This window comes from Stegostoma tigrinum, chromosome 17, assembly GCF_030684315.1.
Source record: "Stegostoma tigrinum isolate sSteTig4 chromosome 17, sSteTig4.hap1, whole genome shotgun sequence".
Taxonomy (NCBI): Eukaryota; Metazoa; Chordata; class Chondrichthyes; order Orectolobiformes; family Stegostomatidae; genus Stegostoma; species Stegostoma tigrinum.
Window position 1 is genome coordinate 1,822,554 of NC_081370.1, and position 15,824 is coordinate 1,838,377.

The window sequence follows — 15,824 nt, forward strand, 5'->3', positions numbered from 1 at the left end:
AAAGGCCAGCACTGTAAGCACTTGCCTAGACTTTCAAACGTCATGCTTCAGCTGAACACATTCACTTGGATGTACCATGCCTGTCTTCTTTCTGTGGAACTGCTGTTGATAGGGCATGAAAGTGCACCACACAGAGGCCCACAGCATTTGGCTCACATTGCGTTGGAAGGGGAAGAGTGTCTTGGTGTGCCTAGCCAATTAAATCACACTTTGGCATGAAAATGTTTCCCACTGTCAGTCTGAGAGACTTAATAAAGACCCGGAAAGGACAATAGAGCATCTCAGGTCTCAGTTGACAGCAGGATTACAGCCAGCAGGATCTCAGCTGGTCTGGCATTCTACCTCAGATCTGAAGGGTCATTCCAGACTCGAAACATTAACTATGTTTCTCTCTCCACAAACACTGCTGGACCTGCTGAGTTTCCCCAGGCGTTTCTGTGTTTCAGGTCTCCAGCAACTGCAGCCTTTTGTTTTTATCATAAAATGTACACTATTACCCCAACACGACTTAAACATTGAGAACGATACAGAGGAGGAGTTTGGGTTAGAGTTAAATCAGGCAAGAAAATGAGACCAAGTGAAAATGATTGGATTAAAACAGATTAAAGCTGGAAAAGTACTAATGTTTTAAAAATATAAGTTTTAAAATCATCTAACATTTAGGATGCAGGATCAGACTAAGTTGTTTAATTTTTTTCCCCTTTTTAGCTGGAAGAATAATTGGCATTACATTAATCGTTGGTAAGACGTTGTTGACTACGACTCTTAATCCCAAAGCTGAGCCTGGTTTGAATGATTTTTTTTCAGACTGAACTTGTACAGCAGGGTAGTTGGAGTGCATTATCTGGGTAGCAGGGAGGCAAAGGGACAAGATCCCCGGAACCCAGGGCTGTGGTGTGGGCTGAATGAGTATGTGCGTGTGTGGGCACAGGGCTGAAGCAGACCTTTTTCACACAGGAGGGGGCATGGGCCGATAGCTGGAGATCTGCCTTTGATCATGTATGGACTCAGCTGATCTTTCGCAATGGAACCTAACCTCTAGTTGTCTTGAAATCCACTTGCCATTGGGCCAAGGACACGTTTCACAGACCAGAGACGTGCAGCAATTCCAAATATTATAAACCACAAGCACTTTCTACTTTGCAAAACGGATTTTGTGACCTGGAGCATCAAGGACCACATGGACAACTTTCTGATGGTTGCCCTGTCATCAACGCTTACAAACTCAGGTGTCTTGACCTTGATATTGCTGCCATAAGGGAGACACAATGTGCAGGATGAGGCCAGCAGAAAGAGCAAGATGACAGATGAAATGACTCCACAGGGCCAGATATGCCATCATCCTCTATTTACACCTGACCCTATCCAGCTCCCTCAGAGCCAACTCTCAGAGTGAACAGAACTTCTGACAATTCTAAATTGTATCTGTCAGCCAGGGCTCCTTGATTGGAACAGATTAACAGCCCCAATCGGGGAATTCATGTTCTATAAGGTCCACCTGGCTCACCTCATTACAATCACTGCAGCGGATACATCTTTTTTCTGGAAGGGCATCCCAGAAGAGGATACTAGGCCCCATTATCAAATGTGAGTTTGCCAGGTGCCTCAGTGATAACTAACCCCTGCAGGCTGATTAAGTAGCTCATGAGTGTCTGGCTCATTCTAGTGAAGAATCCACATGTGACTCCTTTCAATCATATCCTTTGATTAACTAAGAAGGGATTCTACACCAGCTTCAGCTACTCTAAGCCCAAGATGCAAATGGCAGAAAACTGATCCTCTTCAAATTTTTAATGTCAGAATTGGGGAGGACACAAATCTTTAGAAGGGTGTAATTGCAGAAGGAGTAGGGAAAACAAACCTCAATAGAATTCTTCTGCCAATGAACATATCCTTGTCATAGCCAAATCACGAGAGAAGCACAAACCTCATTGCAATACCCACTGTTCAAACACTAGTACTTTTGCACAATGAACTCATTGTTTGAATAAAGGGCATCTACACCATTTCTCAGCAGCTCAACCAACTGAGGCTTAGCACCATTGGGTCTTGGGCAAAATTTTAGAAAAGACTTTCTTCAGCTGAAAAACCAGCCTCCAGAACAGTTGCAATCCATACCGTAAATGCAAACTGCTGAAGTGGTGCATAGCATCAAAAGATTCAAGAATGTAAGTGAGAAGAGACAAGACAGGAGTCAAGATGGAAGAAATGGTTTCGGCAGAACAGGAACAGGCTATAATCTTCGATCTCCTAGAGCAGTCTTTTTTGCAGATCTTCAGAAAGAGACTGCTAAAAGCTCTTCGCAGTTGGCTTAAGGCATTAATGTGAATTTGGTCAAAATTAGGGCTTTGCTGCATGAGGAACGAAAGTAGTCCAGTGTCAATGACTGAATAAAGCTTAATGCAAGTTAGAATATAGGCAAATGAGTTTTGGTTGAGCTCAAGCTTATACAGAATGCAAAATTGGAGGCTGGCAAAAAGAACATTGAGATAGAGGTCACAAAGTAATGGAACAGGTTTTAGCAGTGGGTGAGCTGTGGTTGGGATATTACCGAAATGGAAGTAGTCAACTCTTGCACAGGTGCAGATAGTATGGCTAGAAGTCATTTTAGGCTCAGTTAGGACACAAGATTATTTGTGCTTGAGTTTTAGAAGGTTGCCAGAGAGCTTGTTTGTGCCTAAGTTCAATACAAACACACATACACTTTCTTTGATAGTGATCAGACATGGGAAATACATTTTGCACAATCATTGTGTACAGAGACACAGGATTTGAGCAGAAGGCCGTTCAGCCCTTGTAGCCTGGGTGATTATTCAATAAGCTCATTTGATGGTGAACTCAGCTCCAATTACCAATCAACCATATAATGCTATCAGTTTGATCATGCTTATCGATCTGAGAGAGACAGGATAATTTTGAACACATATTAGGGGCGACACGGTGGCTCAGTGGTTAGCACTGCAGCCTCACAGCACCAGGGACCCGGGTTCAATTCCAACCTCAGGCAACTGTCTGTGTGGAGTTTGCACATTCTCCTCTTGTCTGCATGGGTTTCCTCCCACAGTCCAAAGATGTGCAGGCTAGGTGGATCAGCCATGCTAAATTGCCCGTAGTGTTCAGGGGTGTGTGGGTTATAGGGGAAATAGGTCTGGGTGGGACGCTTCAAGGGGCAGCATGGACTTGTTGGGCCAAAGGGCCTGTTTCCACACTGTAGGGAATCTATTATTTCAGATCATTATTTATTAAAATCAGTATGTGAAGTGCTGGAAAGTGGGACAAATGTAGATTTCATGTAGTTTTGACAGTTTAGACTTCATGGGCTAAAGGGCCTCTTCTGTACCATGTGATTCTATAAATTGCCCATTCTATTGAAACATCATATGGAGATTCTTCACTGTTCATCACGACTCTTTTTCTATGATCTTTCCCTGCAACTCCAGCAGTTGGGGTTCTAAAATTAGTTCCATTATAAGTCTAAGATAACAAAGTGTGGAGCTGGGTGAACACAGCAGGCTGCAACAAGCAACATCTCAGGAGCAGAAAAGCTGGCGTTTCGGGCCTGGACCCTTCATCAGAAATGGGGGGGGGGGGGGGGGGGGGGAGGGTTCTGAAATAAATAGGGAGAGAGGGGGAGGCAGATCAAAGATGGATAGAGGAGAAGATAGGCGGGGACGAGACAGACAAGTTAAACAGACGGGGATGGATTCAGTAGAGGTAAGTGTAGGTGGGGAGGTAGGGTGGGGATAGGTCAGTTGGGGAGGACGGACAGGTCAAGGGGGCGGGACGAGGCCAGGAGGGAGGAAATGGAGGTGCGGGTATAGGTGTGAGGAAGGACAGGTTCGGGAGTCAGGGACGAACTGGGCTGGTTTTGGGATGCGGTGGGGGGAGGGGAGATTTTGAAGGTTGTGAAATCCACATTGCAGCCCAATGGTATCAGAGTCCCCAAGTGGAATATGAGTTGCTGTTCCTGCAACCTTCGGGTGGCTTCATTGTGGCACTGCAGGAGGCCCAGGATGGACATGTCATCTAAAGAATGGGAGGGGGAGTTGAAATGGTTTACGACTGGGAGGTGCAGTTGTTTGTTGCAAACCGAGCGTAGGTGTTCTGGAAAGCGGTCCCCAAGCCTCCGCTTGGTTTCCCCACTGTACAGTGGATGCAGTATACCACATTGGCAGATGTGCAGGTGAACATCTGCTTGATATGGAAAGTCATCTAGGGGCCTGAGATGGGGGTGAGGGGGCAGGCGTAGCACTTCCTGCGGTTGCAGGGGAAATCTGGTCACTTATCTGTAACCATTTATTGTAACAATACCCCATGTGCTGGATCACTCTTTCTAAATAGATCAATTAACAAGGGAACAGGAAGAGACTGCATCTATTATTGAGATCAGGGAGAGATAGGTTAAAGCTGGAACTTCCAAGAATAATATTGCAATTGCTCATGGAAAAGTGTGTCAGAGTTTGGAACTCATTTATTAATGCTGGGATAAATTGCTAACTTTAAAACATTTGGATAGACTTCTGTTGCCCCCATATATTAAGGGACATGGTACAAATGTAGGTATATGGTATTAGGTCACAGATCAGCCATGTTCTCTTTAAATGGTGGAACAAGCTTAAGCTCTCAAATGAACTAGCTTTGTTTCAATGTTACTATTAGAATGGTGAAAATCAAAAATGATACTAGCATGGTTTACAACGGCAGAGGGTTCGGGGCAGTGGGTTTTTTCTTTACAGTGGGAAAGGGTCAGAACAATGGGATTGGTTACAGTGGGAGCGGGCTTGCGACACTGGGGTTGGTTACGGTGGAGAGGGTTTGGGATAGTGGGATGGTTTAAAACTGGAGGGGGTTTGGGACAGTGGGATTGTTTACAGTGGGAGGGGATTTAGAACGGTGGGATTGTTTAAAATTGGAGAGGGTTTGGGACAGTGGGATTGGTTACAATGGGAGGGGGCCCAGTACAGTGGGATTGTTTACAGTGGGAGGGAGATTTGTACATTAGGGATTGCTTATAGTGCAATGTGAGTGAATTGTTAATTGCTTAATCCATTGCAATTTACGTCAATCTCAGCTGAATCATATTTTAAACATTGGGCTCCACATTTAACGTGGAAATACTAATTCAGGAAAACACTTACACATGAGATGACACCAGCTTAAATTGTATGAATCTTTCAGTTTCATCATATCATCATCAGTTGTGCCTTGGTTGCAGCATGATCTGCTCAGTGTTATGAATTTCTGCCATGGATCTTCACGTGATCATAGGGGAAGGAATGGCCTAGTAGTCTTATCGCAGGACTGTTCATCCATCGAGCCAGGTAATGGGTTCCCAGTATTCCCTCCATTCTCTTGTCCTCACCATGTCCACCCAGCTTCAGCTCCTCAGTCTCATTTTTGCAAAAACCATCAGTCCATCTGTCCTCTGCTGCTGTTCCCACCTCTTTAAAACAGCTGTCTAAGGAACTGAAAGAAAGTCACTCTTTAAACTTGCACTGTCTCGAGTGTCTCTTGTCTTCCTTTCCCTTTTCTATTTTTGAATCTACACAAAGTGGTATCCAACACCTGTACAACATTGAGATCAAATCAGTCGTCACAAACAACATCCAGTTTGATGGAGACTGGGATTTTCTAGCTTTGCTCATTTTTCTTGATCTCTACCACTTTCGGCATCATGTATCATCATTTGGTCTTCACAATTGTGTGGGTCCTATTTCCATGTTTTCCCATTACCACGTAGGCACTCTGTATCTTTTATCATCCTCCCCCGTTTGTTCTGAGGTTCACACTTGTTATCCTTCTCCTCATCATTACTTGTCATACCTAGACCACAGCAACATAGGGCATGGGGATTGAGCTCAGTTCAACCAACTCTCATCATCCACTGATACAGAGCCTGAGGTTGTAGACTTGTTCGCTGAGCTGGTGTGTTTGGTTGCAGACATTTCGTCACCCTACTAGGTATCATCGTCAGTGCGCCTCCGGTGAAACCTCAGTGTTCTGTCCCGCTTGTTACTTACATGCCTCGGTTTGCTGGGGTAGTTGGCATTACTTCTGGTTCTGTTTTGCAGAAGTTTGTATATCAGGTCCAGTTCAATGTGTTTGTTGATGGAGTTCTGGTTGGAATGCCAGGCCTCCAGGAATTCCCTGGCATGTCTCTGTTTGGCTCGAGCTGTTATGGATGTGTTGTCCCAGTCAAATTTGTGTCCTTCTTTGTGTATATTAAGACCACTGACAAAGGACACAAATTCAGCTGGGAGCTTTTAAAAGGAGTGGATACCCAAAAAGCACAATTTGCCATTACCTCCAACTAGAAGACACAACACGGCCAGACACACTAATCACTCCACCATACATCAGGGATGTGTCAGAGATGACCACAAGACTTCTCACAGACCTATACATATCAGGGTAGCCCACAAACCAACAACCGCCCTGCGACAGCTACTGACAAACGTACAGGATCCCATACCCACAGCCAACAAAACTAATGTAATATGCAAAATACCATGCAAGGACTGTGAGAAACATTACATAGGCCGAATTGGAAGAAATCTGACAATAAGGATACAGGAACACCAATTAGCCACGGCTAATTCTGACCGGTCTCAAAACACACGGACAAGAAGGCACCTGAATTTGACTGTGACAACACATCCCGAATAGCACAATCCAAACAGAGACACACCAGGGAATTCCTGGAGGCCTGGCATTCCAACTGGGACTCCATCCACCAACACACTGAACTGGACCCGATATACAAACCACTGAGAAACAGAATCGGAAGTGATACCAACCAGACCAGCAAACCGAGGCATATCAATAACAAGTTGGACAGAGCACCGACGCTTCACCGGAGGCACACTGACGATGTCACTGAGCAGGACGATGAAACGTCTGCAATCAAACACACCGGCTCGGTGAGCAAGTCTATAACTTCATCCACGACCCGAGCTACAAATCTTCTCAAAAGCTTTAGACATAGAGTCTATTGGTGCCATTTTCAACCTCAAGCCTGGGAATATTACTGTGTTTCAGTATTACCAACATCATAGCCAAAATGTTTGGCTGCTGTTGGTCTCTATTGGCCATCACTGTATCAATGTCCACAGCTACCACCTCAAGGCTTTTTTTTGTTTATTTACAGGATGCTGATTTTGCTGCCAAGGCCAGCGTTTGCTGCCCATCTTCAAACTGCCCTTAAACTGAGTGGCTTGCTGGCCATTCCAGACAGCAGTTACAGAATCAATGTTATTGCGGATCTGGAGTCACACGTAGGCCCGACCTGATAAGATTGGCAGATTTCCTTTCCTAAAGGGCTGGAGCGAACGAGATGGGTCATGGTCATCATTACTGAGACTAGCTTTGTATTCCATTAGCTGCCAAGTGGGATTTTAACCCTTATTTCTAGCTCAGCCTTGGTATTTCCCACCCATAATATTTCCCCACGCTGAGTGAGGAAATGGGAAACACAATATTGAACTCAACTTTCTTCCATCATATTTGTACTACTGTCAAGGTCTGCTTCCTTTTACCTCCACCACTAGCCTCCTCTGCTTCCCATCATCATCTCAACATTTGACTGACACAGCCTACAAGTTATAACTCTTTGAAAATGTTGCAATTACCTTTATTTGCACACATTCAATACTGGGTAGTTGAATTGTTCAAAATTCTTGTCCTTGCTTTCAACTTTCTCCAAAATCTCACTGACTTGCCTCATGATCTTGCATGAACCCTTAACTCCTTTAACACTGCGCCTGCTTCCCAAACCCCAATTTCATCATTACTCACACAGCCACATTCTTCCATTCTCTGAACTCTCCAGCCAATTCCCTTGCACTGTTCTCTCTCTTGCTACTTTTAAACAACAAATTATGAACCTATTTTTGAAAAATAGTTTTAATGTAATAAATTATCCAAGTGTATTTTTCTAGTTATACCTTGAGATTAAATTGACACCACCAATTAAAAAGATGATCAAATTCTTGGTCAAAAATGTAGGTTTTAAGGGAGGGCTCAAGACAACATAGCTTTGAGAAGGACATTCTGGAGCTTATAGGCTGTGTGGTAAAATACACACCTGTCAATGGTAAAGTAAAATATGAGTGTTACAAAGGAGAGGTTAGAGGTCAATTCCCTCTGATAATTAAAACAAAACAGCAGCCCCAAACTGTTATGGCGAGAGTAGAAGTTCCCTTCTACTGATTAAAGCTGAAATTCCCCAAGAAGCTCACATTGCCATTCGTGATCTGTTAAAAGAGTTAAATGAATGGAATCTATGATACTCACTTTATAAGTAACAATTTATTTATTTAACCCTAACAGTGAACAAATTAACAGAATTACTAACAAACCAAACAACTCCCCTGAACTACAAACTATTCCCTAACTGAATTAAATTCTGCTGGAATCCTGTTCCAATAAACACAAATCCCACTTATATAAATCCAAGTAATAAGTTAAAACTTTGTCTCTCAAATTTCACACAGATGGTGCTTTTTTTTTAGAGAGCTTAGTGATTTTATGTGAGAGCTAGGTATTGATTCCTCAGTAGGTGGGTTTACTCTCACCCCTTAGATGGCAGTTAGCTCTCTGCCAATTTTCTAAATGCTTTTTTAAAAAATACTATTTTTTGATGGCCCATCTATTTCTTACACTAGGTCCCTAGATGTCAACATCATCAGATTTAAATTCAATTGGCTTTCAGTTTCTAAGTGCTTGGTTTAAATTCATTGGCCGATTCAAGCTGGTTGCCAAAAGATCAAAGCAAGCCTAAAGTTTCCAATCATAGAACCAATTGATACATGTTTACAGACTCATTTTCTGTACAAATATCTAAGCTCGCAAAACACTCTCTCTTAAAGGGGCCACACACTGTTCTCCTTTAATTTTTTTCTTAACAAACAATCTCTAACTTCCTGCCTTCCAATTCACCATTACTCTTCCAACTTCGTAACATGAGGAATCAAAAACCAGGTCTACAGCTGGAGGAAAACAGAGTTCTCAAGGAATCTAGGGCTGGAAGGTGTTAGAAAGCCAGGCAGGGATGCAGCAATGGATGGTGTGATAATCTTAAATTTACAGCATGCTGGACTGGAAGCCGATGCAGGTCAACAAGAACAGAGGAGAAAAATGCAAGTTACTTCGTGTGAACTAGAATACAGGTAGATGTTTGAATACACTGAAATTAAGCCATAATGAAGCTGATAAATGTGATATTGAATATTGCAATAGTTGAGTCAGGAGGTAACAAAAGCTTGAAGAATGAGAGTACCAGCAGCTGATAGGTTGATGAAAGTAGACAGAGAGAGAGAGAGAGAGAGAGAGAGAGAGAGAGAGAGAGAGAGAGAGAGAGGATATAAGGGGTAGTTAATGAGGGGGTTATGGACAGTAGAAGAAAAGCTGAATAAGTGATAAAAAGTGCTGGGAGTACGAAAAAATGGGTAGGCTGTGCAGAAAGCAATCCCTCTGCATCTCATTTTGCACTTGGGGACACTGCAGTCTCTAGGACTCAACATCAAGTTCCAAAACCTTTTGAGCCTGATTCCATCCTTCCATGTTTTTTTTTAATCTACCCCTTCCCCCCATCCCCCCATCCGCACCGCCCCACCCTGGCCTGTCACGAAATGGATCCCTTTCACTGCAGCGTATTCATTCTAAACGACAACACCGGAACACCTTTTGATCACTTTTTAAATATTGGCTGTATAAGCCTCAGGACGTATTATATCTTCGTGTTAAAAACAGCCACTAAATTTAATAATTTTAAACAGGGTTGACTTTTTAAATTCAATTCCATAAAGTGAGCCTGGATATTAGAAATATTTTCCTTGCTAAGAAACCTAAACTGTGTGGAAGTGATTTCCACCAAAGACCAACAATACTGAATTGATCAACTTGGTGATAGGACAGCTGGGGGAAGCAGGGAAAATGAGGTAGTTGACCTTGGCTCAATAATGAAAGTGGAATACTGGAGAGGGATTTACTTATTTATCTTCCAAAGTCTGAAGACATTTGTATCTGTATCTATCCTCTGTAGCTGTGAAGTCACAAATTCGCCTATCCGTGGCAATAAATAAGTAACAATAAAAATCAACACAGGCAGGTAAATATAACCTATACCCGATTTAAAAAATTTTTTGAAGAGGCTCTGCACTCGCAAATTTCATCAAGTACAGGGGTTGCCAAGAATGGAAACACCACTGATACAGAAGAATGATTGTGACCCCCCCGACATAGGAGATGGAAAGGATTAGTTGGAATCCAGGACAGCCTGGATTGTGCTTGGTCTAGGGGAAAAGTGCTAAAATGCTGTTTTTCTTCAATAGTTTGCAACTCCTTGGTTAAAGGCCCTGCACATGCAACAGGAGGAAAACATCTTAACGTACAACAAAGCAGATTATGTTAAATAATGAAGGTATTTGCTTATATATATATACTTTATCATGTCTGTCAGAAATTACAGGTAGTAAAACTCAATAGTTACATCTGAAGTGTCGTAAATATTATGTACACAAACATAGCAAGCCTCCTGCACATAGAATTTGAAAGCACACAACTTATTAGTTTTTATATAATGGTAGGTGAAGGAAGAATGTAATCCAGGAAAATCCTGAGCTTTCTGCAGGATCCTGGAATCTTTTTCCTTAGGCAGTCCCTTAGGTTGGAGGATGACTTGCTTCCAGTCTGGTTTAAAGAGTTCTGAGATGGCTGAATAATGCAGCACGAGATCTGCAGATTTGCTGCATGTGGGTCAGGTGGTACCTGATGAGGCAGGTAGATGGGTTGCTTGGAGTTTTGTGCACTCTCTGATGCCTCAAAGTTTCTCGATATGTTTGGTGCATTTCCTGATGAGCTTTCTCCATTTTGATCTATCAGAAGCATAGATGAGATGTCAAACCTCCTCAGGGATGCTTTGTGAACATTCTTAAAAGAATTTCTCCTGGGAAATTCCTGCTACAACTACGCTAAGGAACAGAAAGCAGACAATATTGGGTATCATTGCTTTTCTAGCCAGAAGTCTGAATATATTGGTGATTGTCGGAAAAATTGCTCACTTTGATACGTATGAATAAGCTAATTATTGTATACCGCACCCTAGTTCAAAATCCAAGTACTTATCCTTGAGGAACACTTCTGACCAATACCTTACAGTATGAAAAAACACAACATTTACTATCATTTGGTCTTTGGTTCTTAAGTCAATAATTTCTGCCAAGCTGACACTAACCCTTGGATTCCATGACGTTCAATTTAAAAATTATTTTAAGTGCAAATTCACAAATTCTCTACATTAATATTCTTTACCACTGTCAATAAATAGTGAAGCATGATCTGCTATTTGTAAATCTGCGCTGGTTCTCTAATTAACATCAAAAACTTCCCAAGTCACTGTAATTTCTCCTCCTGCTCATGAAAGTTACTGGAACATCCATACACTGTATCACACTTTACATTCTCTGATCCTCTGGGTCGCCCCTAGGTTAAAGGTAAACAATAGTTCATAGAACGGTGAAAGCAACTGTCAAAGACTATTCAGTGTGTCAGATCTACTCACTGCACAATGTCCAGTTGTGAAGTACACCAACTAAAATATTCCAAGTTTTCAAGGAGTTCTGTAACAGGCTTTTCATAATAAAACTGTTTCTCATGGAGAATTTTCCATTGCTTTTGACATGGGTGTAGTGTGTCAGAGTGTGAGATCATTTTCTCAGTAGAACGGGCACTGCAAGGACCTCATGCCCATCTGATTAAAACCTCCCATCTGATGCAAAGCATTAATTCATCATGTCACTGGTGATCTCACTGAAAAACGCTGCTCTAGAACAGCAATGGTGCAGAGGCATTTGACAAAGTCATTCAAAATTAAGATTGGTTTTGATAGAGAGTAAATAAGCACAAAACTGCTTCCAATGGTAGAAGGGTCAGTAACGAGAGGACACAGACCTAAGATAATGGGCGAAGGGAGCCAGAGATGATGTAAGGAAAAAAATATTTTTATGCAATGTATAATGATTTCTGATGCACTGAAAGAGAGGTTGAAACAGGTTTGAGAATAATTCTCATAGGGAATTGGAAAAAAGGGAAGGGTTATAGGGTAAAAGAAAGGTACTATGACAATAAGGGTAAGCCTTTTGAGGAGCTGACAAGAGAATGGTGGGCTGAATGGTTTTCATCATCTCTGCTATTTTATCCTGAGATTGTGCACTCAAGACTTGAACACTACTTTCTAACAAGCATAAGTTAACGATACTTGTACTGTAACAATATTAACTTTAACAATATCAATGTACACAAATTAAAGGGGTTTTTCTGCTGTATCTTGACTGAGTTTCTTTTGCAGTAATTCTCACTTTTGGCTTTATCAGCCAAAGTTAGGCATCTCAAAAAATTCTGGTTCATTTGGTTTATTCTGATAATATTCTTGATGACAGGAGAAGGATTCAAGCACATTCTCGAAAGTGTGATTTCAACAAAATTAAACCAAATAAATCAGTTTTGCAATGATAGTCTTCCAGTTTTTAAAGAGTTTTTATTTGTTATTGTGATCTTTGGTGTTCACATGTATGCCGTTGCTTGCACTTGACTATATTCCATTTCTCTAAAATAACAAGTTACCAGTTTACAAAAAAAAGGAGAAAAATTCAACTTAAATCACATTCTACTAAAAACAAATAAGTGGAATTTCCTTGGCTGGTTTACCTAGATTCTACACATATAAACCATGGGACATGCAATTTTATTATTTCTTTTGCCCTGAACAACAGAGCGCCTAATTCTACCTCCTGTCTGAGCCCCTGTCGTCAGTGCCATGATTATCAATATTGTCAACAATATGGGGGCTATATGCGCTGACAGAGTGAAAAAGGGCATCTGTGTCCATAGAAGTGCTGGGCTGTTGACCAAAGCTCCTGTCATCCCCAAGGACACCACTCCTGCCGAGCTGCTCCGCGGTCTGATCCCTTTCGTTATTTTCTCTGAATCCTGTAGCTAAGCTGCTGGAGCTGCTCGATACAGCAGAGTCCACCAGAATCTGACTGTAACTGCTGTCCATTTCTGTCCTGCCTTGGTTGGTAGGCAGGTGTGAGTTTAATCTCGCCAGTGCTTCATTCCCGGTCTGCGAGCCTCGGTGTATCCGATGACTGACAATGATGTTATTTCCAAACCCTCCCATCGAGGCGGTGGTGGTTCCTTGTTCTCGTTGCACAACTGCTGTCATCCAACCTTCAGCAATCAGCCGGCGAATGCGAGACAAGGCATCTTCGCCTGGAATGTACTCTGGTGCATCTCCTACAATAGGACAAAAAGATAAGACTTTTGCTTAATTCTGCGACACTTAAGCAAGACGTTTCTGAGATGATAAAAGTAATTTTGAGACATCAATTGAAAAATTCCAGCAGGGGTTTTCCAGAAACTCATATTGTGGTACAAAGTGACTTTCATCAGGAGGTTTCAGTTCAACTGATAATTTTTCATCTACTTTGTGAGGGAACCTGCAATTTTAAACTGAGAAGTTTCGAGGCACTTGCATGGGATGGTGGGGTTCGCCTGCTCAGTGCAACTGTGGGCAGGGGCCTGGCAGAAAGCTTGTGATGGGGCACTTCGCAATTTCAGTGAAGCTGAGGAGATTGTATGCTCGGTACAGCTGGGCCACAGGAAGATCCCTACACAGTAGTTGTCTGCCCAGTGAAGTTTTGTACTGGTCATTATACACTGTGTTTCAGTCTTGTAAAACCCAGTGAAATGCAGTCTTGGGAGTACAGAATGAGCAGCTGGGAGGGGAGTAGTTGTTGGGGCATTCTAAGTCAAAGGCCTATTACGTGTAACATGTTTCAGACACAGCAAACAAGAAGGCCTCCAGCCGAGATGGTATTGTTGTTAGGGCTATTCAGTTATTCACGAAGTGGATTTTCCTATTTATACTATGCATGTATTAGAGGTGTAGGGCTTAATGAGGAAAACAGCAAATTAGAATTACTTAGCGTTCAGGACAAGTCATGCAACCCTTTGCACATCTCTTTTCCAGATAAAACTTCCCGATGAGAATTAAAGAGTATTTCAGAATGGAAAGGCATCCCAACCAGGGCTAATAAGAAAAATTAGGGTTGGAGCTATCATAACTATTGCATTGGATCCAAGCTGGGGTATATAAATTAGTCAAAAAAAGCTGCAAACCTGAGGGTTAGGAACAGTTTAGATTTCAGGGAAGGAGGACGTAGGGATTGATTAAGAAGGGGAAAGAGAGTACGAGTAGCTTGTGAGGAATATACAAACCAACCGCAAAATCCTCTATAGTTATGAGAAAAGAAAGTATTAGTGGTTGGGTGGCACGATGGCTCAGTGGTTAGCACTGCTGCCTCACAGCGTCAGGGACCTGGGTTCAACTCCACCCTCAGGTGACTGTGTGGAGTTTGCACATTCTCACTGCATCTGCGTGGGTTTCTCTCACAGTCTAAAAATGTGCAGGCTAGGTGGATTGGCCACGCTAAATTGCTCGTAGTGTTCAGGGATGTGTAGATTAGGTGGGTTATGTCTGGCTGGTCATCCCTGGGTCAATACAGTGTGGAGCTGGAGGGACACAGCAGGTCAAGCAGCATCAAAGGAGCAGGAAAGCTGATGTTTTGGGTTTACACCCTTCAGCCTCCAGCTCCACACTGTATTGGCCCAGGGATTTATCTACCTTTACGTGTTTTAAACCTCTAGCACCTCCTCTTCTATAACCTGAATTCTTTTCAAGAAATCGCTGTTGGTTACCCTAAGTTCCTTAGCTTCCATGTCCTTCCCCACAGTAAACACTGATGTGAAATATTTGTTTAGTTGTGCTGACTCCAGCATGTGCAGTTCTTGCTATCTCCAATAAATCCCTGGGACCTAATCAGGTGTTTCCTAACTTTGGGGGAAGTCATGGGAGAGACCGCTGGGCCCCTTGCTGAGATATTTGTGTCTTTGACAGTTACGGTTGAAGTGCTAAAAAAAACTGGAGGTTGGCTAATATGGTGCAATTATTTAAGAAAGGCAGTAAGGAAAAGCCAGGGAACTATAGACAGGTGAGTCTTATGTCAGTAGTGCTTAAGTTGCTGGAGGGGGTTGAGGGCCAAGATTTTCATGCATTAGGAAAGGCAAGAACGGATAAGGGACAGTCAACCTGGCTTTTTGTGTGGGAAATCATGTTTCACTAATTTGATTGAGCCTTTTTGGAAAGAAGACAAGGAAGATTGGTGAAGACAGAGCAATGGACATAATCCATATGGACTTCAGCAAAGCATTCAACAAGATTCTGCGAGGTAAACTGGTTAGCAAGGTTAGATCACATGGGATCCAGCCCAAGTGGATACAAAATTGACTTGGAAGTTGGAGGCAGGGTGGTGGTGGAGGTGTGCTTTGCAAGCTGGAGGTATGAGACCAACAGTGTACCACAAGGATCGGTGCTGAGTCCACTGCTTTTCGTCATTTGTATAAATGATTTGTATGTGAAGATAGGAGGCATGGTTAGTAAGTTTGCAGATAACATTAAAATAGCTGGTGTATTGGAGAGTGAAGAAGGTTATCTCCGAGTACAAGGGACCTTGATCAGATGGGCAATGGCCCAAGGAGTGGCAGATGAGTTTAATTGACATACAAGAGAGGTATTGCATTTTGGTATGCAAAGCAGTGTAGGGCCTTCCACAGTTAATGGTGGGGTTCCAGGAAATGTTGCTTAATTAAGAGAGCTAGGGGTACTGGTGTATAGTTCCTTGAAAGTGATGTGATGGGTAGACAGGGTGGTGAAGATGACATTTGGCACACTTGCCTTCCTTGGTCAGAGCACTGAGTATAGGAGT

The 15,824-nt window shown here is 42.6% G+C and overlaps 1 protein-coding gene across 5 annotated transcripts in view; it reads right to left on the minus strand.

Moving 5' to 3' along the window:
• Positions 1-12,515: 12,515 nt before the first annotated feature.
• Positions 12,516-15,824, minus strand: part of LOC125459423 (activating molecule in BECN1-regulated autophagy protein 1-like) — a 331,981-nt gene continuing 328,672 nt past the window's right edge. For all 5 annotated transcript variants that reach the window (XM_048545862.2, XM_048545859.2, XM_048545863.2 and 2 more), the window contains one exon: positions 12,516-13,293. In XM_048545862.2, the coding sequence (XP_048401819.1) occupies positions 12,782-13,293 (512 nt within the window). In that variant the 3' untranslated portion in view covers positions 12,516-12,781. The remainder of the gene's footprint in view (positions 13,294-15,824) is intronic.